The sequence below is a fragment of the Moschus berezovskii genome, chromosome 21, assembly GCF_049115385.1.
Source record: "Moschus berezovskii isolate FMDL1 chromosome 21, NW_MosBer_1.0, whole genome shotgun sequence".
NCBI classification, from domain to species: domain Eukaryota; kingdom Metazoa; phylum Chordata; class Mammalia; order Artiodactyla; family Moschidae; genus Moschus; species Moschus berezovskii.
The window spans coordinates 46,916,404-46,939,740 of NC_142480.1; the positions used below are offsets into that span (position 1 = coordinate 46,916,404).

Here is a 23,337-nt window from a genome sequence, read left to right on the forward strand (position 1 = left end):
GGAGTAGTTGTTTTTAGCATAGGATTAAGAGATGGATTTTTTAATCCTGTGGAGCTGGCGAGAATCCTAGCCCTGCTACTTCCTACCTGTGTGACCCTGGACAACTCACCTAACCTCTCTGAGCCTTGGTTTCCTTGGTAAAATGGACATAACAATGACTCATGAAGACACGGTGAGAAATAAACAAGTAATGTATGTATAGCATGTCACATGGTGCCAGGTGGCTCTTAAAAATCTTATTGTGAGGACTCATTTTTTAAGACTGATGTTAGAATTTAATATCATCTTTCCTTTCTCATCCAGCAACACCCACCAACATTATGAAAAATGTTTTATATTATCATTTTAGGTTTTCCTTCTTCAAAATACTTTTCTACAGTCTTTTTAAAAATTGATTTTTGGCTGCGCTGGGTCTCCGTTGCTGTGTGCAGGCTTTCTGTAGTGGCAGCAAGCAGGGGCTACCCTCTAGTTGCAGTGCGCAGACTTCTTCTTGCAGTGGCTTCTTTTGTGGAGCTCGGGTTCATGGGCTCTAGAGCATGGGCTTAGTAGTTGTGGCACATGGGCCTAGGTGCCCTACAGCATGTGGAATCTTCCCGGACCAGGGATCAAACCCATGTCCCCTAAACCGACAAGCAGATTGACAACCACTGAACCACCAGGGAAGTCCTAGGTTTTTCCTTTATACAAGTGTTTTTTTTTTTTTTTTAATAAAAATGAAATCACCCTGCTTTATAATCTGCTTTTTTTCCCCTAGCGAAACATTTATGATGAATATTATTTTGTACTGATAAATTTTTCTATGACATCATTCTAATGGCTCTATAGCTTAATCTGTGTACTTAATTCTCACTGATAAATTCTTCTGCGACATCATTTTAATGGCTGTATACCTTAATCCTCAACTGTTGGTGCCGAGATGCTTCTAGGTTTTTCATCCTTATAAACCATACTACAATGAACATCCTTAATTGGAGTCTTGGAAGCCATTCTTAGATTCTCCCTGGGTTGAGGGGAGATTTCACTGAGCTGTGAAGTCCTTGAGATGGTCTGAGGACGGTATTGCCCAAATAATCAGACCCAGGCATTCGGAAGGAAAGGCACTGTTGCCTAAGTCAGTGCTTGAGACATGTAGTGGTGGTTTCCCCTCACCCTCCTGCGTCCAGGTCCCAGGCAGACCATCAGCCCCAGCCTGTATCCAGGGCCATCCCTCTTCTTACTGCCTCCCCGCAGGGGACTCTTCTTTGCAGGGTATAACAGGGTATCTGCTGTGCATCCTGAGCTATATCACATGGGGATACAGGTTTTTTCTCTTCTCACTTTTGTCATGTGAGGGGCCTTCCACCCCCTAACCAGCAAGGAAAAGCTGAGTACGTTCCATGAAGTCCTACTTGGTCTGAACAATTTCAGAATTTGAAACTAAGGATGTTCTTAAAAGCCCCGGATGGAAGGAGATGCTGCCACGGGTGAAGAATTACAGAAGACAAACAAGGAATGTTTCTTGGATGTGTGTGGGGGTGGGGTAGGAAGAATTATTAACCCACAGAGAAGAAAAGTATTAACTCAGTAGATGGACTCGAAAGAAGTTGGTTCTGGGAACTTCCCTTGTGAGCCAGTGGTTAAGAATCTACCTTCCAGGGCTTCTCTGGTTGCTCAGTGGTCAAGAATCCGCCTACCAATGCAAGAAGCATGGGTTCGATCCCTGGGTCAAGAAGATCCCACATGCCACAGAGCAACTAAGCCCATGCACCACAACTACTGAGCCTGTGCTCTAGAGCCCAGAATACATAACTGCTGAGCCCACATGGTGCAACTACTGAAGCCAGTGTGCCCTAGAGCCTGTGCTCCGCAATAAGAGAAGCCACTGCAATAAGAATAGCCCAAGCACTTGCCACAGCTAGGGAAAAGCCTGTGCTGCAACAAAGATCCAACACAGCCATAAATAAAAAATCCACCTCCAATGCCGAGGACACAAGTTTGATCCCTGATCAGGGAACTAAGATCCCACGTGCCTCAGGGCCACTAAGCCCATGCACCGCAACTTCTGAACTACTGAGCCCTTGTGTTCTGGAGCCTACACACCACAACTAGAGAAGCCCCCATGCCAAAATGAAGACAGCGCAGTTCAAAAAAAAAAGTTGGTTCTGAAAAAGCACAGTTTCTCCAAACCTGATCATCCCTCGTCGTAATGAAATCATAATGAAGGAGCCAGCTGCAGGCTCTTTCCCTCCTCTGTTCACTGGAGGACTGAGGGCGGCGGTGCTGTGGTCCTGGCCGTCCTGCCTCTTTGGATGGCATGGTGGGGTCCAAGGACCCATCCCTCCCTAGGGCAGGACTTGCAAACACCCCAGCCTGAGCTGCTGTCAGCAACCCCGCCTCCCCCAGCTCGGGTGGGTTGGTCAGAGCAAGATGGACACAACTGGTTCTTACTGAGGCTCCTGGTTGGGAGGTCTGGCCTCCCACCCTGGCCACCCGGGCTGCCTCTCCCATCTCTGAAGCCCATGGGATGTTTTGAGGGATGGATTGTCATGTAAAAGCGGCTGTTCCCATCCTGTGCCTCTAACTGAATACTCCTCACTTGTCTTTGTTTTCCTCCCTTTTCCTCTTCTAGCTCCTTCTGCTCCAGTGATAAACCCACAGGCCCCTAACTCAGCCACGGGTTCCTCAGTCCGAGTGTGCTGGAGCTTGTACTCCGATGACACCGTGGAGAGCTATCAGCTGTCCTACCGGCCAGTGCAGGACGGCTCGCCTGGGAAGGAACAAACAGGTGAGGTCTGCCAGGAGAAGAAACAAGCTCCAGCATGGGCCCTGGGGAGGTGGTGATGCGGTGATTCTGCACACCCAGCTCCTTGCAGGATGGCGCGCAGGCAGGTGAGCATGGCAGGAAGGGCTGGGAAGGCAAGTTGAGGCCTGGCTGGGGAGAATCATAGGGCTCAGATACGTGGGGCGTATCCACAGCCATCAGATTGGGGTTGTCCTGGGGATGATGGGTCTCTGGCTGCACCATGTGCAGGATGTGTGGGGACACACCTCCTCGAGGAGGCCCAGTGGGACTGGCTGGGTTCTAGCATGCAAGAGTGGCCGGGCTTTCCTTGAGGTCACCCTGTGTTGGGAGAATCTGGGTAGGCGGGTTAGTCTGCAGACCCCCAGGGAACTGAGGAGGACTCTGCAGCCTGGAAGGGCTGCTGCTAATCTGACCCACATTCCCAGGTGGAAAGGCCCTGGCTTCCACTGCATGCAGCCCTCAGCCCATTCTCTTCCCAGGGCAGTGGAGCTGACTGGCTCAGGGTTAGGGCTGAGGGAGATGCCCCTTCTTTGTAGATAAGCCAGCCTCCTGTTGAGAAGGGGATCAGACAGCAGAGAAGCTCCAGCTGAGCATCTGAAGGATCAGGGCCAGCCTGGCTGGGCCTGTTTTGTGTGCATGGGGTCACAGCAAGACTGTGGGAAAGGGATTCAGAGATCTCCATTTTATGGATGACCTAGAGAGCGATGAGCGGACCCGCGGGGACTCCGTAAGTTATGGCAGAACCGGAATGAGAGTTGAGTCCTCAGGCGCCCTGCCTGGAGCTCTTCCCCTTGTACCCAGTCATGCAGATAGAGTGTTTCTGAATGCCAAAGGTGAGGATGATTTGTCTGCCCAGGGGTTAGGAAGGAACGGGAGTCCTTGAGAAAAGTAAGTTCAATCCACGATGAGGGAGAGAATAAGGACTAAAGAGGGCATGGAGGGGAGACTGAGGACCAGAAAGTCAGATCTGATTCATAGCAGTTTTTGCCACAAACCAGCCCTGTTGGCACCCTCTGCAGAAAATGGCTTCGTCCTGGTGGTTGATAAAGATCTTTTTTTTTTAATGTTTTGATCACATTTTAAAAAAAATTTTTAAAGTATTGAGTTTGTTACAATATTGTTTCTGTTTCATGTTTTGGTTTTTAACCTGCACCCCCTGCATTGGAAGGCGAAGTCTTAACCACCAGACTGCTGGGGACGTCCCAGTAAAGATCTTTTCAATGAGCAGTTTGTTATAAAGGAACTGATATCAGAGAGTGGATTTATGACCTGTCACTGCCTTTAAGAGTCTGGGCATGTTTAGAGGTGTATCAGTTAGCTTTTGCTGTGTAATAACACCTCCCACACACACACATATACCCAACATATAAGCTAAAATGACAAATTTTATGTTCATTCATTTGTTGTGGGGGCAGGATAGCAGTAGGGAATTAAGAGGTACAAACTACTATGTATAAATTAAATAAACTACAAGGCAATATTGTACAGCACAGGGAATATATACAATATTTTATGATAACTTTAACTGGAATATGATCTATAGAAATATTGAATCACTGTGTTGTACACCTGAAACTAATATTGTAAATCAATATTCAACTTTTAAAATTACATTTATTATTTATTATAATTCTATGAATTGGATAGTTTTATTATAAACTATATCCAATTCTATGAAATGGATAGAATTTATTATAATTCTATGAACTAGACAGTTCTAGTCTGGGCCAGCTTGGGTAGGTCTGGACAGGCTAGGATGGCCTTGCTTCTATGTCTAGGGCATCAGCTGCAATGCTGGGGGCCTCTGTTTATATCATGATCACATTCTTCAGGAGGCTGGCCCAGGGTCGTTTCATGGAAATGGAAACATTCCTAGCAGGAAGAAGACAAGGCGCCTGTGCTCCAGCACTGCCCAAACCTCTGCTTGCGCCATGTTTGAAGTGGTCCTGTTGGCCAAAGAAAGTCACGTGGTTAAGCCCAGCTGCAATGGATAGTGGGAAAAACCGGTCCTCTCAATGAAAGGATCAGCAGAGTCTCATTGCAGCCGGGCATGCATACACAGCCGACGGGGATTGGTAACCAGTTCTGTATCTACCTCAGGGAAAACAGATTATAGTGCAATGAACTTGGAGCCAGTTGACCTATTTTGGGGTTGAATTCCATTTATTTATGTATGTTTGTGCTAGGTCTTCGTTGCTGCGTGGACTTTCTCTAGTTGCAGCGAGTGGGGGCTACTCTCCAGTTGTGGTATGCCGGCTTCTCATTGTGGCGGCTTCTCTTGTTGGGGCTCCCGGGCTCTAGAGCACAGGCTCAGTAGTTGTGGCACATGAGCTGAGTTGCCCCACAGCATATGGAATCCTCCCAGGCCAGGGATCAAACTGGTGTCCCCTGCATTTGCAGGTAGATTCCTAACCACTGGACTACCAGGGAAGTTCTAGGCTTTAATTCCTATCATTTTTTCCCCCAGAGTTTACAATGACCATCAAAGAAACATACTGCTCAGTGACAAACCTGTTGCCAAACACGCAGTATGAATTTTGGGTCATGGCTCAGAACAGGGCCGGCCTCAGCCCCACCAGTGAGCGTGCGGTGTATATGACAGGTAAGGGGGCCACTTGTAGGAGCTTCACTGAAGGGGACCCAGAAGTCTCGGCTTTCCTGGTGGGGGCAGGGCTTTGATGTCACTTGGAAGGACAGGAATAGCTTGGCACTTCTTTCCTTTTATTTAGTATGCCAAATCTGTATGCCTGATATGGCAGGGACATTTTTTCACAGTTGGTCTCAAAAGAAGATAAAGTACTGCCCTTGGACAGAGTTTCACAGACACATTTGAACCACACAGCCATCTTCCACTCCAGAAGTGACTGCAAGTGACTCCCTGGTGTTCCTTTGGGCTGTTAGAATACTGCACATTGGATGGCTTATAAACAACAGAAATTTATTCCTCGTGGTTCTGGAGGCTGGGAAGTCCAAGATCAAGGTGCCAGCAGATTCAGTGTCTAGGGAGGACACTTCCTGGTTCAGAGTGGCCTTTTTTTTTTTTTTTTTCTTTGCTGTGTCCTCCTATGACAGAACTGGGCAAGAGAGTTCGTTGGGTTTCCTTGTATAATAAACCCCTTCAACCCTCAGGACCTAGTTACTTCTCGGAAACTCCAGTTATCATCACATTGGGGAATAGGTTTCAACATATGAATTTGGAGGGGGACATGATTGTCTAGGCTGAAACACCTGGTTTGCCTTTTATTGCACTGAACCTCTTGTAGGAAGAGAGGGCTTGTGATGTGTGCTGTGTTCTGGAGCACTCGGCTGGATGTGAACAGAAGGCTTGTTCCTCTCTCCGTTTCCCCTGCATTTAGCTCCTTGTCCCCCCATTATAAAAAGGAAAGAGATACGGAGCTGCGAGGAGGCGGCACTCATCTCCTGGGAGTCTGGAAACCTGAACCCTGTGGACTCATACACGGTGGAGCTGACCCAGGCAGAGGCGCTGGGGGCCTCGGGTGTAACTGAGTAAGTCACAAGGGGCGTTGGCTGGGCACGAGAGGCGTGACACGGCGACGTGGCCTAGGAAAGGCGTGGCATCCGGAGGGAGAGTTAAACACAGGGGCCTTGAGATTACATTGCTCGGTTTCATGAGAAGTAACTGGAATGTTGTGATTGAAGATAAATGATGGATGAGTGAAGAAGTGAATAAGTGGTAAACCTCAGGTTTGCTTTCTTAGCCCAACCAGGGTTTCCCATTATTCATTCAACAAGTATTGAGTGTACAGATGGTGCCTGGGCACTGGTAACGCAGAGAGACAAATTCCCCACCCTGACAGAGCTGACAGTCTGAGTTGGGGGAAATAGACAAAAAGCAAGAAAACAAACGCTTAAAACATACAGTAGCATGAAGGGAAAAGAAATGCAATGAAATAGGGAATGCAGTGGAGGTGGAGGCTTACTTTGGACATTTGAACTGAGACCACATGGATGGGAAGGGAGGAGGCCTGAGAAGAGTGGATGCAGGCAAGGCCTGGTTCCTGGGCGGGAGTGAGCTTCCTGCACTGGAGGAACCAATAAACCCACCTGGCTGGAACTTGAGGAGGAGAAAGAACCAAGAGAAGCTGAAATGAAAGAGAATTGAATTCAACGTACAAAGAACATCATGTCCCTGGTGGTCAGCTGCCTGGAGGCTCATGTTCCCCTCTGGTTGGCAGAGATCTGGAGGAGTTCACAGCTAGAAGAGGGCTGGACTCAGGAACCACAAGGGCCTGCAGATCCTACAAGTCTACAGCTGTGTGCATTGGAGGAATTATGGCTAGGCTTCTGGATTACAACCAGGTGGTCCAGAAGCTTATGAAAGGGAGCCAAGTCCAGGGGCTGCCCTACTGTGCACCAACCCAACTTTAGAGAAGTGGAGGAGGAGGGGTTGGTGTCAACTATTAGGGAGACAGGTTCTTCTACACTAAATTCAGGGCTTGGGACCTGGCCATCTGTCCCCCCACCCATCCCCAGCCTATTTGCCCCAGGTAGAATTCATGTGTCCACAACCACATCAGGGCTTGCTACTGGGTTATCTACTTCCAGGGATCCTCAGGAGCAGGGAAGAGAGTTCAGTGGTCTGACCCCGCCCCAGCAAATGATTTGGATTTCCTTTGCAACTTGTGCTGATACTTTAAACCCTTTACACTGGGGGTCATCAGAAGGCTGGCCAGGGACCGAGGTGACCTGGGCAGTGCTTACTTTCCTAGTATAGATCTAATCATGGCATCCCTGAAGAAGACAAAATGCCTTCACTGGCTCTGGCCCCTTCCTGCCTGTCCAGCTTATCCCCACCAGCTCACCCTCCCTCAACCACATGGGTCATATTTTATTAACAGTTCCTTCTACTTTCTATGCTTCGTCCTGCCACAGGGCCTTTGCACATGCTTCTTCTATGAAAGAGACTCCTCTATTCTCTTTCTTATCCATTTACCTCTGAGCCAGTTTTCAGAGTTCGGCTCAAAAGCACCTCAGCTAGTGTACCTTCCATAATACACCATCAACTTGTCATTTTACCATCTTACGTTTCTTCCAGTGATGGCTTGAGAAATGCCTTTCTTCTAGACTGAAAGCTCTACGAGGGCAGCAGCTCCATTCAGTTTCCCCTAGGGCCCCTCTATGTCAGCTCTAGTCGGATCATTTGTTCATAAACACAGACTGAGAGCCTACTGTGAGCCCAGCTCTGTGCTTAGCTTGTGGTACTTGGCCCTTCCCTCAGAGAGGCTGTGGTCCTGCCAGACAGGCTGACACACTGGATTCAACTGCACGCACGCCCCACTGATGCAGCGATAGACACAGGCTGAGTGCAGTGCTGGGCGCCTGGGACACAGGGTGGGGAGCTTGGAGGGGCAAGAGCCACAGACAGAAAGGATACAAGAAAATGAGAAAAGGGGACCCGATTGGGAGGAAGCACTGAGGAGAGCCTCACTCCTGCCTGTGCCGCTGCTGGGGGTCAGCGGGGAGGGGCTGGTGCTTGGGTCTGTCTGCCCCAGTCCCTCGGTGATGTCAGCATGCCTCCTCACCCAGGTCTGTGGTGGGCATCCCGACCTGCGAGTGCCTGGTGCAGCTGCAGCCCCGACAGAACTATACCATCTATGTGAGAGCCCTCAATGTGGGCGGCCCCAGCGCAAGGAGTGAGCCCGCTACCGTCCACACCACAGGTCTGTGCCCCCACCACACACACTCACTGGACCCAAAGTTACCCCTTCATGGCAGACCCAGTACTGCTGTGACTTCACTGGGAAAATCAGTGAATGTTCACTAATACGAACACATGGCAAACCAGGTTAGGAAGGGACTCGGGGGCAATCAAAGCCGTGGGGGCCCATTTTACAGAAGGGGGCCACTTTGTATTTTCTGGCCGCATCACCCATCACGTGGGAACTTGGTTCCCCATCCAGACATTGAACCCACACCCCCTCCATTGGAAGCATCTTAACCCATGGACTGCCAGGGAAATCCCCATTCTGTAACTTTTTTTTTTTTTTTTACGTGCTTTAACCATAATTCAGAGATGGTTGTATGGTTCTGTCTCACTGCCCTCATTGAAAGTTGGATTTTGCTAACCTTTGTCAAATTGATCACTAATAATTCCCTCAATTCCTATTCCCCTTGGCAAGCAGGTTAGAAATTCTTGTTCACCTGCAGGTATTTATAGCCTCCCAGTGAAGAGTGCAGCCACTGGAATCAGATGGGCTTGGGGTTTGGGTTTTTTGTTGTTGTTATTTTTATGTTTATTTTTATTTTGTCTTTTGAAGTATTTATTTATTTGACTGCACTGTGTCTCAGTTGTGACACATGGGATCTAGTTCCCTGACCAGGGATGGAACCCAGGCCCCCTACATTGGGAACATGGAGTCTTAGCCACCCGGGATGTCTCTGGGGTAGCATCTACAGTTGATGATAGGACCACCCTGCCCCTCTGTTTCCTCTTCTGCAAAATGGAAATACTAACACCTGGATACTTGTAAGGTGTGAATGAGATAAGACTCAACAAACCGCTTAGCTCGGTACTAGACACCCAGTAACGCCCAACCCATGTAAACTGCCATCATTATTAGCACGAGGGGCATCACCAGGCAAGGTCCAGGCTCACCAATGTCGTACAGGGAGCTAATGCTGGCCATGCGTGGTGAGGCCCCAGCCTGTGTGGAGTGCAACGTGGAGAAAGCAGTGGAGTGACTGGCTCGGGGGGGTCTCCATGTGCCTCCTCCCCTCGCAGGCAGCTACTTCCCCCTGAACGAGCACACCTGCCATCCCTGGCTGACTGTATCCGAAGATGGGCTCACGGTTGTGCGAAGCGAGAGGAGAGGCCCTGCCGGTGAGCCAGTCCCCAGCGACACCCAGTTTACCAGGTACTGTATCAGCCCCTCACCTGAATAGTTCACGAACCCCCCTAGTACGTGCTGTTATCTGGATATGGGTGGATTATGACTGATGCAGCCTTGAAAGGGGCTTCAGGTTCTGACTCCCAGAAATGAGGGAGGGTGAGGGGAGCGTGGGAGGCTGGGGAGGGGAAGTAGGGGTCTGGCCGATGTCAGGAGAGGAGACGTGGCCTCTGAGTAGAGTCTTCGGCTCCCAGAGCAGTGGGAGAACAAGGACCCAGCCCCTCAGTGCGGAGCCCAGAGCTCTTTCTCCCACTGGGCAATACTTTCTAACAAAACTCCTGGTGAAAAACCAAAGCTGGTGGAAGGAATGATGATCATGCAGGTGCAACACTTGAGGGAGGGGTATCCATCAAAGATGCTGGATTGATGCTATTTTCAGAACTTAGTACTTAAGGTCAAAATGATGTGTTAATACCTTGCTGCTGCTGCTGCTAAGTCGCTTCAGTTGTGTCCGACTCTGTGCAACCCCATAGACGGCAGCCCACCAGGCTCCCCCATCCCTGGGATTCTTCAGGCAAGAACACTGGAGTGGGTTGCCATTTCCTTCTCCAATGCATGAAAGGAAAAGTGAAAGTGAAGTCGCTGGTCGTGTCCGACCCTTAGCGACCCCATGGACTGCAGCCTACCAGGCTCCTCCATCCATGGGAGTTTCCAGGCAAGAGTACTGGAGTGGGGTGCCATTTATTAATACCTTGCATGCAGTGCTAAATTGCTTCAGTCATGTCCAACTCTTGGCGACCCTATGGACTGTAGCCCATCAGGCTCCTCTGTCCATGGTTCTTTATCACTGGTGCCACCTGGGAAGCCCCCATTTATACCTTACTTCTTTCCAAATACTTAAAGAAGACTTAAAATATGGGCCAAGGAACTTCCCTGGCAGTCTAGTAGTTAAGACTGTGCCTTCCAGTGCAGGGAATGTGGGTTTGATCCCTTGTGGGGAAGTTAAGATACCACATGCCTCACTGCCCCCCACAAAAAAGAGGCAATATTGTAACAAATTCAATGAAGACTTTTAAAATGGTCCACATTAAAAACAGTCTTTAAAAAAAAGGAGGGGCAAATGTACCCTACTGAAATAGAAAAATCGCAGCAGCGGATGAAAAAAAAAAAGGACATGGCTTAACTTCAAGGGCTAATTTCTGTTTTTAAGGTTAAGTATTAAACACAGTTCTCAGCTTCTTGGTAATCAGGATAGAAAGAATTCTTGGTGGGCTGGTCTCAGAGTCAGGAGGATCTTCTAAGGAAGAAAGGACTTGGGGGGCCAGAGGGGCTACCGATGAACAACTGCATCTAGCCTCCCTGCCTGCGTCCTGGACTGTCTCGTGACTGTCTCTTTCTCTGACGCTGGCTCCCTGCTGACCTTCTTACTGCATGTGTGTTATGCACCTACTATCTGTTCCCTGGTGGCTCAGATGGTAAAGACCGCAGGAGACCCTAGTTTGATTCCTGGGTCAGAAAGACCCCTTGGAGAGGGAATGGCTACCCACTCCAATGTTCTTGCCTGGAGAATCCCACGGACAAAGGAGCCTGGCAGGTTATAGTCCACAAGGTCACACAGAGTCGGACATGACTGAGCGACTCACACACACATCTGTGCCAGCTTGTGAGAGCAGAGCAGCGCAGTGTACAGTGGAACACAGCTTTATCCTCCCTGCCTCCACCCATGCAACACTGGGTTGGCGGGGCAGAGAGGAATAAGAAACAATAATGTTCTTACCTGTGTTAAGAAACAAAATGAAACTGATCAAATCTTAAAGTTTTTATCAACTTTTTTCCAATAATTCTTGAGTTGGGCAGCCCCTAATCTAGCAGATAGAAAGGAGGTCCAAGGAGCTGTACAGAATGAAAGACTTTTTCAGGTGGAAGGGATCAGGAACAAGGAAATTATACTTCCAGGCAAAAAAAGCAGGTGGTTAAATGTCCACCGACAGAGGAATGGATAAAGATGTGGTACGTATATACAATAGAATATTACTCAGCCTCTAGAAAGAACAGAATAATGCCATTTGCAACAACATGGATGGATTTAGAGATTGTCTTACTGAGTGAAGTAAGTCAGAGGAGGGGAAATATCATATGACATCCCTTTTGTGTGGAATCTAAAAAGAAATGACACAAACACGCTTACAAAACAGAGACTCACAGACTTAGGGAATGAACTTACGGTTGTCAGGGGGTAAGGACGTGGGGAAGGGATAGGGCATTTTGAATGAATGTGTGCACACTTCTATATTTAAGATGGATAACCAGCAAGGACCTACTGGTATGCAGCAACCTGGATGGGGAGAATGGATACAGGTATATGTGTGGCTGAGTCCCTTTGCTGTTCACCTGACACTATCACAACATTGTTAATTGGCTATGCCCCAATACAAAATTTAAAAAAACAATTTTTTTTTTTTTTTTTAAAAGCAGGTTGGCTGTGGTAAGGTTACTTTCCTTTAGGAAAGGTCAGGGGTCTCTCAGGCATATTACCTAACTAGTGTTCTGATTGACTGGTTTAAAATTCCATTTAGGGGAAATGTAAAACTGTAACTAGGTTGTCGCTGACTGGTGACATGGGGCTTGGCACACAGAGCTCCAGTTTGGGCCTGTGGTCTTGTTCATTTGTTTTTAATATTTATTTATTTAGCTGCACTGAGCCTTAGTTGCAGCGTGTGGACTCTTAGTTCCAGGGCAGGAATCGAACCTGGGCTCACTGCATTGTGAGCACAGTCTTAACCACTGGACCACAAGGAAAGTCCTCAATCTCTTCCTTTTTTAAGGAACAAGTGAACCAAACCTTTCTGTTACTGTAAAAAGCCCTGTTGCTGAAAAGGCACAGAGTGGGCTTGTCTCCCACTCACCTGTGATCAGCAGTGTACTAACCTTCTGATCTTCAGCATCAGGCAGCTGAGCTTTGAGAGCAACAGTTGTGCCACCTTGCAAATGGGGTGTTTGAACACCTGCCTCCACCCTTCCTGACCACTTACTGACTGACCCCAGCAGTTGGTATCACTCACCTGCACAGCCAGGCGTGGGTCACCCCAAATGACACATACTTCCACTTTCTAAAACCAGGTGTGCTACAGTCATGGGAAACCTAATTCCAGTCCGAGGGCGCCATTACTGGGAGGTGGAGGTGGATGAGCGTTTGGACTACACGGTGGGTGTGGCCTTTGAAGATGTCCCCAGACAGGAGGACCTGGGGGCAAACCACCTCTCTTGGTGCATGAGGCACACATTTGCGTCATCAAGGTAAGGTGAAATCTGGGTACCCGAGATCAAAACGTGCTTTGTTAAGAATAGAGCGAGAGGTTTTCACTGGTAATAACTAAGGCCCACGTTATGTTTTTTAAAATATGCTAAGATGTTTCAGGAATTTCCTGCCCCTTTCCCTAAGGTCCAGCTAGAAAGAGAAAGCAGCTCTGGGTACTTTTTATAAAATAGCTAAAATTCATGGAGCGCTTATTCTGTGTTAAGCATTGCTCAACAACCTGACACATACTATCTCATTTACTTCCCACAGTTGTATTATCCCATTTACTTATTTTGGCTGTGCTGGGTCTCCGTTGCTTCTCGGGCTTCTCTCTAGTTGTGCTGATCAAGGGCTACTCTCCAGTTGCAGTGTGTGGGCTTCTCACTGCGTTGGCTCCTCTTTTGCAGAGTGCAGGCTCTAGAGCATGTGGGCTCAGCAGTTGTGGCTCCTGGGCTCTACAGCGTAGGCTTAATAGTTGTAGCACTCGGGTTTAGTTACTCTATGGCATGTGGGACTTTCCCAGACCAGAGAGGGAAACTGCGTTTCCTGCATTGGCAGGTGGATTCTTTACACAGAGCCACTGCCAACGTGGATTCAGGGCTTGGATTCAAACCCAGGCAGTCTGGCTCCAAAGACAGCATTCTTTACCACTAAGTGATTGGTTTTACGTTTATGTTCAACTTCAGTGTTACTAAATGAAGTTTGACTTGAAGCCCCAAATCCAACTTTTTTGGTAGATGTGGGCAGAAGCTTAATGATTATGATTAATTCTGGTTTGCTTCTGCTGCTGAAAGCATTCTGTCCTCTAATGGAGGAAAATCCACAAGGCCCAGGCTTCAGACTTAGAAGGCCGTGAGTGCAACCTCCCTCCATCTCAAAAATTGCAAAATATTTTATCACCCCACTTTCCCAGCATTGTGTGTACTATGGGGCCTCTGACCCTCAACTTGCTGAAACCTATTAACATTTCACACAGTGAAACCTCCATCATGGTTAGTTAAATGTTGCCATGCCCAAGCAAAGGTGAGAAGACTAACCTTCCTCCTGTAAGGTATTAAGACTAAAACATGCTCTAAAATGCACTCTGCTAGACCTCAGACCCAGTTCGGAGAATGCAAGAAACACCATGCACTGAGCCACACAGTTTTTGAATATTCTGCCTGAAGTAAGACTAAAAATCAGTCTCCTGTCTTAGTTAAGAACAGGGGCATAAAGGAAGAGTGGGCATCTGTGTGGAGTGGGAGGGGTAAGGCTAGAAGAAGGGTGGGAACACAAGACAGAATAGGACGGGAAGGGCAAAAAGCTGAGCGCTGGAGCGTTTGTAGTCCCACCTTGGAAAGATGTCGGGGTGTGTGTGTGTTCACAGCGGAGGACTTGCACTTCTTGACTCATAGTCTTAGATTCTATCAGTGGTGGAGGGAGAGTAGAGGGTGACTGCTCAGTTGAGAAAAAATAAGGTGAACTGGGATGGAAATGGGCTGGTTTGCTCCAGCATGTTCCTAAGTGTTCACCTCAACTGTGTGGACCCACATGCTGGCACACAGAGCTCTTCACGTGTCCACAGTGGGGCAGCGTTAGGCTATTCCCTTGGCAGGCTTTGGCTTCAGCCATTTCCAAAGCACACAGGATAGGCAACCTCCCTTCATGGTGAAACCCTCCCCCAGCAGGAGAGGGTGGCAGTGCACACAGTACTGAGTGGTGACAGCCCCCAGGTGCCCCACTTGGTTTGAAAGTTTAAGAGTGGGATGCCTCACAGTAACGTACAGATTATACGTAAAGGCCCCATTTACTGCATGAAGATCGTGAAGTTCCATTTCAAATGTCTTTTATTTCAGGGGATTTGCACATCTGAACCTTGAAATCCACATTTTTAAACATATGATTTCTATACAAATTTTGATGCAGAATGAGTTTATGATACTGTGTGTTAAGTTTTTTAAGTTAAGTGGCTGCTCAAAAACAGAGTTTTGAAACGTAAGTTTCTTAGGACAAAGAGATGTATAGTTTTAGAAATGGCCTGTTATTTTGATAGTCATTTAATGAAGGAAAATAATATAATCATAGGAGTATTTGAAATGTTCTGTAAATAGCCCATCCAGAGTTTCTGAAGCTTTATTATATCAACATTTAATCTTTAGGCATAAGTATGAATTTCTACACAACAAGATGACTCCAGACATAAGAATAACGGTTCCCCCAAAGAAGATTGGTATTCTGTTAGACTATGAAAATGCAAAGTTATCATTCTTCAATGTGGACATTTCTCAGCATCTGTATACATTCAGCTGTCAGCTTCACCAGTTTGTGCATCCCTGTTTTTCCCTGGAAAAGCCTGGCTGCCTGAAGATACACAACGGCATTTCAATGCCAAAGCAGGTCACTTTCTATTAGCCCACTCTGCTTGGCTCTCTTCCGTACCTGCCCCTCTCCCAGCCACTCACACCTCAGCTGCCTGAACTTGGCCTTCAAGCACCGTGCACCCAGTGTCACTTATGGCTCGTGTTATCTGGCAGACTGGTGTGCTGGCATTCATTTCACCTGACTTGGCTCCTGTGCACTGCCACCTGTGAGGCTAGTCCTGGCTCTAAAAGGCTCAAACCAAACTCAAAGGTCTTTAAGCTTGTCAAACTGCATGGGTCTATTTGTGTATATGCAAAGTATCTGAGTCCCCAAGGCCTGCGGAGCTTAGGGGAGGAGGAGGGAAGATTCATGTTAGTGGCTCTGGCTGCCCCAGCACCTGTGACATCTCACTAGTTGGCCAAGAACTGGCTTGAGAAGGCAAGAGGCCATCCACAAAGAAAACCGGGGAAGCCGTATGCTCTTCTCTGCGGCGTTCTCGTGTTCCCAGTGGTCAGTGGCAGTCTGGGTGGTGAGGTTTCTCCCATCAAGTACTTTCTAAAAACCTGTTCCTCTCCTTCATGGTATTTATGCCCTCTTAATTTTGAAGTGACCTTTGTAATGCCTGATTCCATAAAGGCAAGACAGTGTGTGTCTAGTTGAGCACTCAGTCCCTGAGGGCTGACACGTGCACACTGAGTATCTGTTGAATAAAAGAGCATCTTTTTCATCCACCCACCGCTCTTCAGCCTATCACTGCCCTACACGTGAGGGCTGGCAGGGCTCGGTCAAGCTGTGGCAGAAGACCTATGACCAGGAGATGGAGGGGAAGCAGTGTGACAGAAGAGGGGCGCCTGGGGCTCGGTGGCCAGGTCGGTAATGATGCAATATCATGTGCTTCCTGGTGTCACACACGAATACTAAACGTGTTACTTTCACTGTGTGCACGTTGGGGACATGGTGTGGGGCCGGGGGGCCCTCGTAGGTCTGGTCAACATAGACACCAGTAGTTGCAACCGATTCTAGGAACTGACCTGTAAGGTAAAGAGAACCATATCTGAAAGTGGAAGGCCCGAGTTTGATTGCTCTGTTATAGCCACTTTGCTTTAGACCCTAGAAAAGTCACAGTATCTCCCCGAGCTTGCTTCCCTTTGAACAAAGAGAAAAATAACACTTATGTGCGTGCATGCATGCCAAGTCACTTCACTTATATCTGACTCTGTGCGACCCCATGGGCTGTTGCCCACCAGGCTCTTGTCCATGGGATTCTCCAGGCAAGAATACTGGAGTGGGCTGCCACGTCCTCCTCCAGGGGATCTTCCCGACCCAGGGATCAAACCCGCATGTCTCCTTCACTGGCAGGCGGGGAGCACCACCTGGGGAGCCCCTTGTTTTCTAAGAGAGATTTAATGACAAACATGAGGATGCAGAACCACGTATGACAGAGAGCAGATGCACAACAGTCTTTAGGAGAAAACATCAGCCCGCCAAGCTGAGTGCTGTGGGGAGAGGTGGTCTCCGCCAGCGGCTTCGGGGCCTCCTGCCTCGCTGCTCTCTTGCGTTCTGTGAGGTGCAAGCCCAGCCCTCCCGGCTGCACTTCTGGTCTGGTTCTTGAGTTCAAACTTCCAGGTGCCAGTTCTCAGAGACAATTTAGTATCATGTCCTGTGGGTGCTTCTTTAAACATATATGTCCAGATCCTATCACTTAGGGTTTTGTGTTAACTGAAAAATCTTTCATGCTTCCCAGTACATGCTGAGTCTGACACAAGGAACCCCTCTTATCTCCTATCTTAAAACCCTGTCAAATGGTATAAATAAGAACTCAGATTCTTAAACTCACAACTCAACCTGACAATCTTAAAGCTCCTTACACACACATACACATCTCTGCCCTACCCTGAAATAAGGAAGTAGCACAGAGATGGCTCAGGTTGCAATTAAAATATGTGTGTATGTATTCAAAAATGCTCTCAGCTATTAAAATAACTACTGAGTAGGAAGTTGGACCTCACAGATAAAGTAAGTTTGAACGCAGGGTTCTAACAGGCTTTATTTCACATATAAGATAAAATGGATAAAAACTAGGCACATATAAGGTTTTAATAAGTTTATTCTGATCAAGAAAAAATGGTCTACAATTAGCTTTGACATTTAAAATCCACTTAATTTAAACAAGGCAGATGACCAACTTCAAGCATCACAGTTACTCAGCATAAAGAACCTTTAACATGTTTCTCATCTTCTACAAGGAAAGAAAAAAGTCTAGAAAAGAACCAAAACTAAACTTTTGTTTTTTTGTAAAATATTCTAATTCCTTAAAATGCCAAGATCTACTGAAACATTTCAACAAGGGGCAGGATTTACCTTAAGGCCATGGTCATCTGCAACCTGCTGATAAATCTGTTAAAAAACAAAACAGAAAAAGATTTTAAAAAATCAGATCACTGTAGCCACAATCCTTCATAATGGGCAATTAAGACAAAAGGTATCAAAATCTGTTCTGTTCTTAGCTTTACCTATATCACCATATAACTCTTGAGCAAGTAATTAACATAAGCTTTGACCTCCCCACCTTAACAAAGGGGAAAGGGAATATGTAAAACCGCCATGGAATCCCGTCTAGACTAACAGGGGTTCAGAGATTTAGAACACTCAGAACCTAAGGCACCCTTATTAGATGAGACTGCAAAGTTGGTTAGAGACTTGGGATATAAAATGACACTGGTTTCTAGTAAAACTAAATCGCCTTTTCTTTGGAGAAGTATTATGTTTAATAACTGACTTCCTGTTGATTCAAACAACAGTTTGCAAGCACGTGTACACGTCCAATAAAATATTTCTGAAGCTTGTACTTGGTCATCAGTCTGCGCTTTCCATCTTCCAACACGTGTGAAAACCTTACATGGCTCACACACTGACAGCTGCCCCAGCACGATTCACCATGATGCAGCATTCTGTAAACAACATTATGCTGGTCTCCATCCAAGGAGGTTTAGCCATCCGGAGACTTCCTGGACGCTCTGAAGTCTGCACTACAGGAAAGGTCCTCTCCTCCGCTTTCCTAACCACCCGCTCCAATTTCCAATCGCTTTCCTATCAATTAAGAGTCTCACAGGTTCGCTAAGTCTTTCTTCACCCTCACTCATCTCTGTATTTACTACTCCTATTTTCTGCAGGAAGGTGATGCAAACTGTTATCATTGCTGTTGGTAGATAAGTAGGTCTTGAATTCATTTTGCACACAAGACCTGTTCTATCTACCTTTTCATTTAGGAGGCTAAAAGCAGAGTCAGCTTGACTTCAAGGACTCTATTTTGTTAGTCTCCAGAAGAACATGACAAATCCAGCTTTTGGAACATGTCTTCTAGCACGTCAAGATACCGAGGGAATGGTCATTTATTACTTTTATAACTTAAAGCTTTAAGAGATTTGAACTCTTACATATGCTTCCTTCACAGCAACCAATGGTTAATGAACCTAAATGCAAGATAACACTTTGTGATTTGGAAAGAGTCCACCCAGTCAGCATCTTTTCTGTCAATTAGGAAGTCTCCTGCAAGAAGCATTAACCATGAGTGGGGCACAACTATGCCCCAACTCAGTAAAATGCTCCCAGATATTTTAGAAATGCTACTGAACAGTTCATGTCTTACTACTTCAGAGCTTCTGAACAATTCACATCTTACTACTACAGAGCTTCTTTTCTGCAATTCCCCAATCCCAGAAAAAAACATTAAGCCCAACTTACTAATTGATTGCCTTTTCTTCATTTTCCCCAGTGTGACAGATTCAAGTTTTTCTGCTCTATTTCCACCTCACTCAAATCCTGGTGGAATTAAACTGTCATTTACGTGAGCTATGCAAATTCAATTTAACAGCTTGCAGCTGATTAAAACAACATGCAGTCACCCAGACAGAGCCAACAAAAAAGTTTTTGTAGTATGAACTTGGATTCTAATCTTGCTGTCTGCCCTGTGCTCATTCCTAAGCTTAAATGTGGGGATCTCTTCTTTGAAAGCACTTTAAATGTCCTTATATTCAAAAAGGCTGAACCGGAGACAAGAATATAATCCACTCACTGGGAAAGAATCCAACGAACAAATTGAGGTTTCCTAGCTATGCATTTAAACAAAGCAGGAACTTAGTTTTAAGGGGAGGGAGCAGTGAGAGAAGGAAAACAAGAGAAGCACGATCCAAAAATAAGGCTAACGCTCTGGGAAAAACACCTGACAGTGTCTTCCGTACAGTTTATAATTCAGTCACAGATTCCTGGAAATCTGGAATGACCCTCCCCGTTCCTTGTCCACCTTGTTCCTTGTCCATCCTTCCACAAACGCCTGTATGAAAATCCCTTCTTAGAAGTACTGCCTAATTTCTCCCTCTCTCAGGCTGAGTTGAGTGCCACACACTCACCTCCTTCAGAATACTTTAGTGGCAATACTGCCACCATGACCTATGTCTACTCCGCTTGACTATAAGTCAATCAAAGGCAAGAACTGTGCCTTCATAATTCCTGAATGATCGAACCATGGAAACAACGGTGTTCTGCTTTCAAAGTGCTCATATACCTGAAAAAAAAAAGAGAGAGACATCAAATTGTCTTCCAAAATTACAAGCCTCTTTATTAGAAAGTGGGTTTCAAATTTCTGTGTACAGGCAGGAGCAGGGAGAACGATTCTCAACCTTTCTTCTGTCCCAGTATACCTTGGATGGATTCATACTGCACCTAAATGTACAACATCTCCCTCTTCATTCCTGGTCACTTTTTCTCCCAAAGACTTGTTTTAGCAATCCAAAGAGATAGCACGGTGTGGAGGAAAGAATTCTGGGCTGGAAATGAAACCTCACTTCTAATTTGTCTCACTAACAACCTGTGTTACTTTCAGTCGGTCTCCCCTCAGAGACTGTGCTTCAATTTAAGATGAAAGGAGGGGTATGACCTAGACGATCCTGTTCCACCTCTAATACCAAATGATGACGCTGCTGGCCAATTCGGGAAGCTTAAAAATGACCATCTGTGAGTGTACTTTTTCAAATTAATGCAACAGGCGCTGCTACCAGGCAGGAATCATCGACTCAGAAAGGCAGGGTGCGTATAGACTTTCACGTTACGTAACTTACGCAACAGAGCTTGCCCCCGTGAAGTTACACCTACTTAAATTTTTTTCTTAAACTACATTCTAGGTGTGGATTTCTCCCTTCCGTATCTATCCTCACGATTTTTCCGTGAGCTATCAAGCTCGTTTTTCAGATGAGGTCGAAAGAGCTGAGAACAGAGTTAGTAATGAGACCTCGGTCGCTGGTGGCCTGACCCGGCGACACAGATACACAGACCCCTCACCTCTAACTCCGGTTCCCTGCCGCATCCCTTGAAGCCCGATGCTACAGACAGCCTGCCTACAAGGTCGCTGCAGTCATCCGCCCCGCCGAGTGGTCAGAGATCACCCTTACCTTACGCAACACAAGGAACCTGCTTTCCGGTGTCCGTCGTCGGCGGCAACTCCCTTCTCCTTCCTGCAGAAAAGAGCTCCTTCCGTTTTCCGGGGCGCCGGGAGGAAGTCCCTCCCCACGCGGCAGCGTGAGGCGGTGCGTCGCGTTGAGGTGCCGTGCGCAGGCGCGGAGAATTAAGCTTGTGATGCTATAGGAGCTATGCTCTCCCCTGGGTAGTGCAGACCGGAGGAATGCTGGACAATGGGTGGTTTTTGCTGGGTCCACGGCCTTGCGGAGAGGCCTGGGAGCCATTGAGCGGGGCTTGGGAGAGCGACTTGGAGACGCCATCTTCTCAGAAAATAACCCTCTTCTCTCACAGGGGTGCTCCGTGAAATCGAGGCCCCCGGTACCCCGTCAGTTGCTTGTGTTTCTCGCTTTGCTCCACCTGTCCCGTGATGTATTTAGTTTCTCACTGCCTTTCGGTTTTCTGTGTGGTCCCGTAACTTGCTTCAGTAATGCTGAGTGTTGGCTGTGCATCTCGCAGCAGTTAGTTGATAAATGCCTGGTAATTCTTGGCCAGTAGGACTGCTGAAGCTCAACTCATTCCTTTACCAGCGACGGGATTGAGCGCCTTCGTAGTACTGGAGTGGCCTGTGGGTATGGCACTCTTGGGGCCGGGAACGTAAATTAGAAGTTAAAAGTTACTGTTATCTTCGTTTCCTAGGGCTGTCATAAAGAAGTAACACATATTGGGTGGCTTAAAGCAACATACTCCTTTTCTCACAGTTCTGGAGGCTGGAAGCCCGAAAGACTAAAGCTGTCAACAAGATCATGTTTCCTCTGAGACACTGGGTAAACTCCCTCCCCACTTGCCTCTTGGTAGTTTCTGGTTCAGTTCAGTTCAGTCGCTCAGTCGTATCTGACTCTTTGCGACCCCATGGACTGCAGCACGCCAGGCCTCCCTGTGCATCACCAACTCCCGGAGCTTACTCAAACTCATGTCCATTGAGTCGGTGGTGATGCCATCCAACCATCTCCTTCTCTGTCGTCCCCTTCTCCCACCTTCAATCTTTCCCAGCATCAGGGTCTTTTCCAGTGAGTCAGTTCTTTGCATCAGGTGGCCAAACTATTGCAGATTCAGCATCAGTCCTTCCAGTGAATATTCAAGACTGATTTCCTTTAGGATTGACTGTTTTTATCTCCTTGCAGTACAAGGGACTCTCAAGAGTCTTCTCCAATACCTCAGTTCAAAAGCATCAGTTCTTCGAGGCTCAGCTTTCTTTATGGCCCAACTATCACGTCCATACATGACTACTGGAAGAACCATAGCTTTGACTAGACGGGCCTTTGTTGGCAAAGTAATGTCTCTGATTTTTAATATACTGTCTAGGTTGGTCATACCTTTTCTTCCAAGGAGCAAGCGTCTTTTAATTTCATGGCTGGAGTCTCCCATTTGCTTTTATTTTGGAGCCCAAGAAAATAAAGTCTGCCACCGTTTCCATTGTTTCCCCATGTATTTGCCATGAAATGATGTCACCCTGCTTATTTAACTTATATGCAGAGTACATCATGAGAAACGCTGGGCTGGAAGAAGCACCAGATGAAATTAAGATTGCCGGCAGAAATATCAATAACCTCAGATATGCAGATGACACCACCCTTATGGCAGAAAGTGAAGAGGAACTAAAAAGCCTCTTGATGAAAGTGAAAGAGGAGAGTGAAAAAGTTGGCTTAAAGCTCAACATTCAGAAAACTAAGATCATGGCATCTGGTCCTGTCACTTCATGGGAAATGGGGAAACAATGGAAACAGTGTCAGACTTTATTTTTTGGGGCTCCAAAATCACTGCAGATGCTGATTGCAGCCATGAAATTAAAAGACACTCCTTGGAGGGAAAGTTATGACCAACCTAGATAGTATATTAAAAAGCAGAGACATTACTTTGCCAACAAAGGTCCATCTAGTCAAGGCTATGGTTTTTCCAGTGGTCATGTATGGATGTGAGAGTTGGACTGTGAAGAAAGCTGAGCGCCGAAGAATTGATGCTTTTGAACTGTGGTGTTGGAGAAGACTCTTGAGAGTCCCTTGGACTGCAAGGAGACCCAACCAGTCCATTCTAAAGGAGATCAGTCCTGGGTGTTCATTGGAAGGACTGATGCTAAAGCTGAAACTGCAATACTTTGGCCACCTCATGCGACGAGTTGACTCACTGGAAAAGACTCAGATGCTGGGAGGGATTGGGGGCAGGATGAGAAGGGGACAACAGAGGATGAGATGGCTGGATGGCATCACCGACCTGATGCACATGAGGTAGGGTGAACTCTGGGAGTTGGTGATGGACAGGGAGGCCTGGCGTGCTGCGATTCATGGGGTTGCAAAGTCAGACACGACTGAGCGACTGAAATGAACTGAACTGATGGGACTGAATGCCATGATCTTTGTTTTTTGAATGCTGAGTTTTAAGCCAGCTTTTTCGCTCTCCTTTTTCACTTAATCAAGAGGCTCTTTAGTTCCTCTCCACTTTCTGCCCAAAGGGTGGTGTCATCTGCATATCTGAGGTTATTGATATTTCTCCCAGCAATCTTGATTCCAGCTTGTGCTTCATGCAGCTGGGCATTTCACATGATGTACTCTGCATATAAG

General features: G+C 47.0%; 1 protein-coding gene, 1 long non-coding RNA gene and 1 other non-coding gene across 5 annotated transcripts in view; 1 reads left to right on the top strand and 2 right to left on the bottom strand.

Moving 5' to 3' along the window:
- FSD2 (fibronectin type III and SPRY domain containing 2) overlaps positions 1 to 15,319 on the top strand; it is a 44,805-nt gene extending 29,486 nt beyond the window's left edge. Inside the window, exons 9-16 of one of the 2 annotated variants that reach the window (XM_055417893.2) lie at positions 2,609 to 2,764; positions 5,250 to 5,384; positions 6,139 to 6,289; positions 8,330 to 8,463; positions 9,525 to 9,657; positions 11,929 to 11,988; positions 12,751 to 12,927; positions 15,067 to 15,319. In XM_055417893.2, the coding sequence (XP_055273868.2) occupies positions 2,609 to 2,764; positions 5,250 to 5,384; positions 6,139 to 6,289; positions 8,330 to 8,463; positions 9,525 to 9,657; positions 11,929 to 11,988; positions 12,751 to 12,927; positions 15,067 to 15,319 (1,199 nt within the window). The remainder of the gene's footprint in view (positions 1 to 2,608; positions 2,765 to 5,249; positions 5,385 to 6,138; positions 6,290 to 8,329; positions 8,464 to 9,524; positions 9,658 to 11,928; positions 11,989 to 12,750; positions 12,928 to 15,066) is intronic. The other variant, XM_055417894.2, reaches the window with a different exon arrangement.
- On the bottom strand, positions 15,040 to 20,807 carry LOC129550332 (uncharacterized). Of its 2 annotated transcripts, XR_008684809.2 has the most exons (4): positions 20,716 to 20,807; positions 19,678 to 19,832; positions 17,630 to 17,665; positions 15,040 to 16,299 (listed from the first exon to the last, which is right to left on the bottom strand). It is a non-coding gene; the product is annotated as an uncharacterized LOC129550332 (long non-coding RNA). The 2 variants fall into 2 exon arrangements; XR_008684807.2 differs by having other exon boundaries at positions 15,040 to 17,665.
- LOC129550811 (small Cajal body-specific RNA 15) lies at positions 18,466 to 18,592 on the bottom strand. The gene has a single exon (XR_008684940.1).
- Positions 20,808 to 23,337: the final 2,530 nt, after the last annotated feature.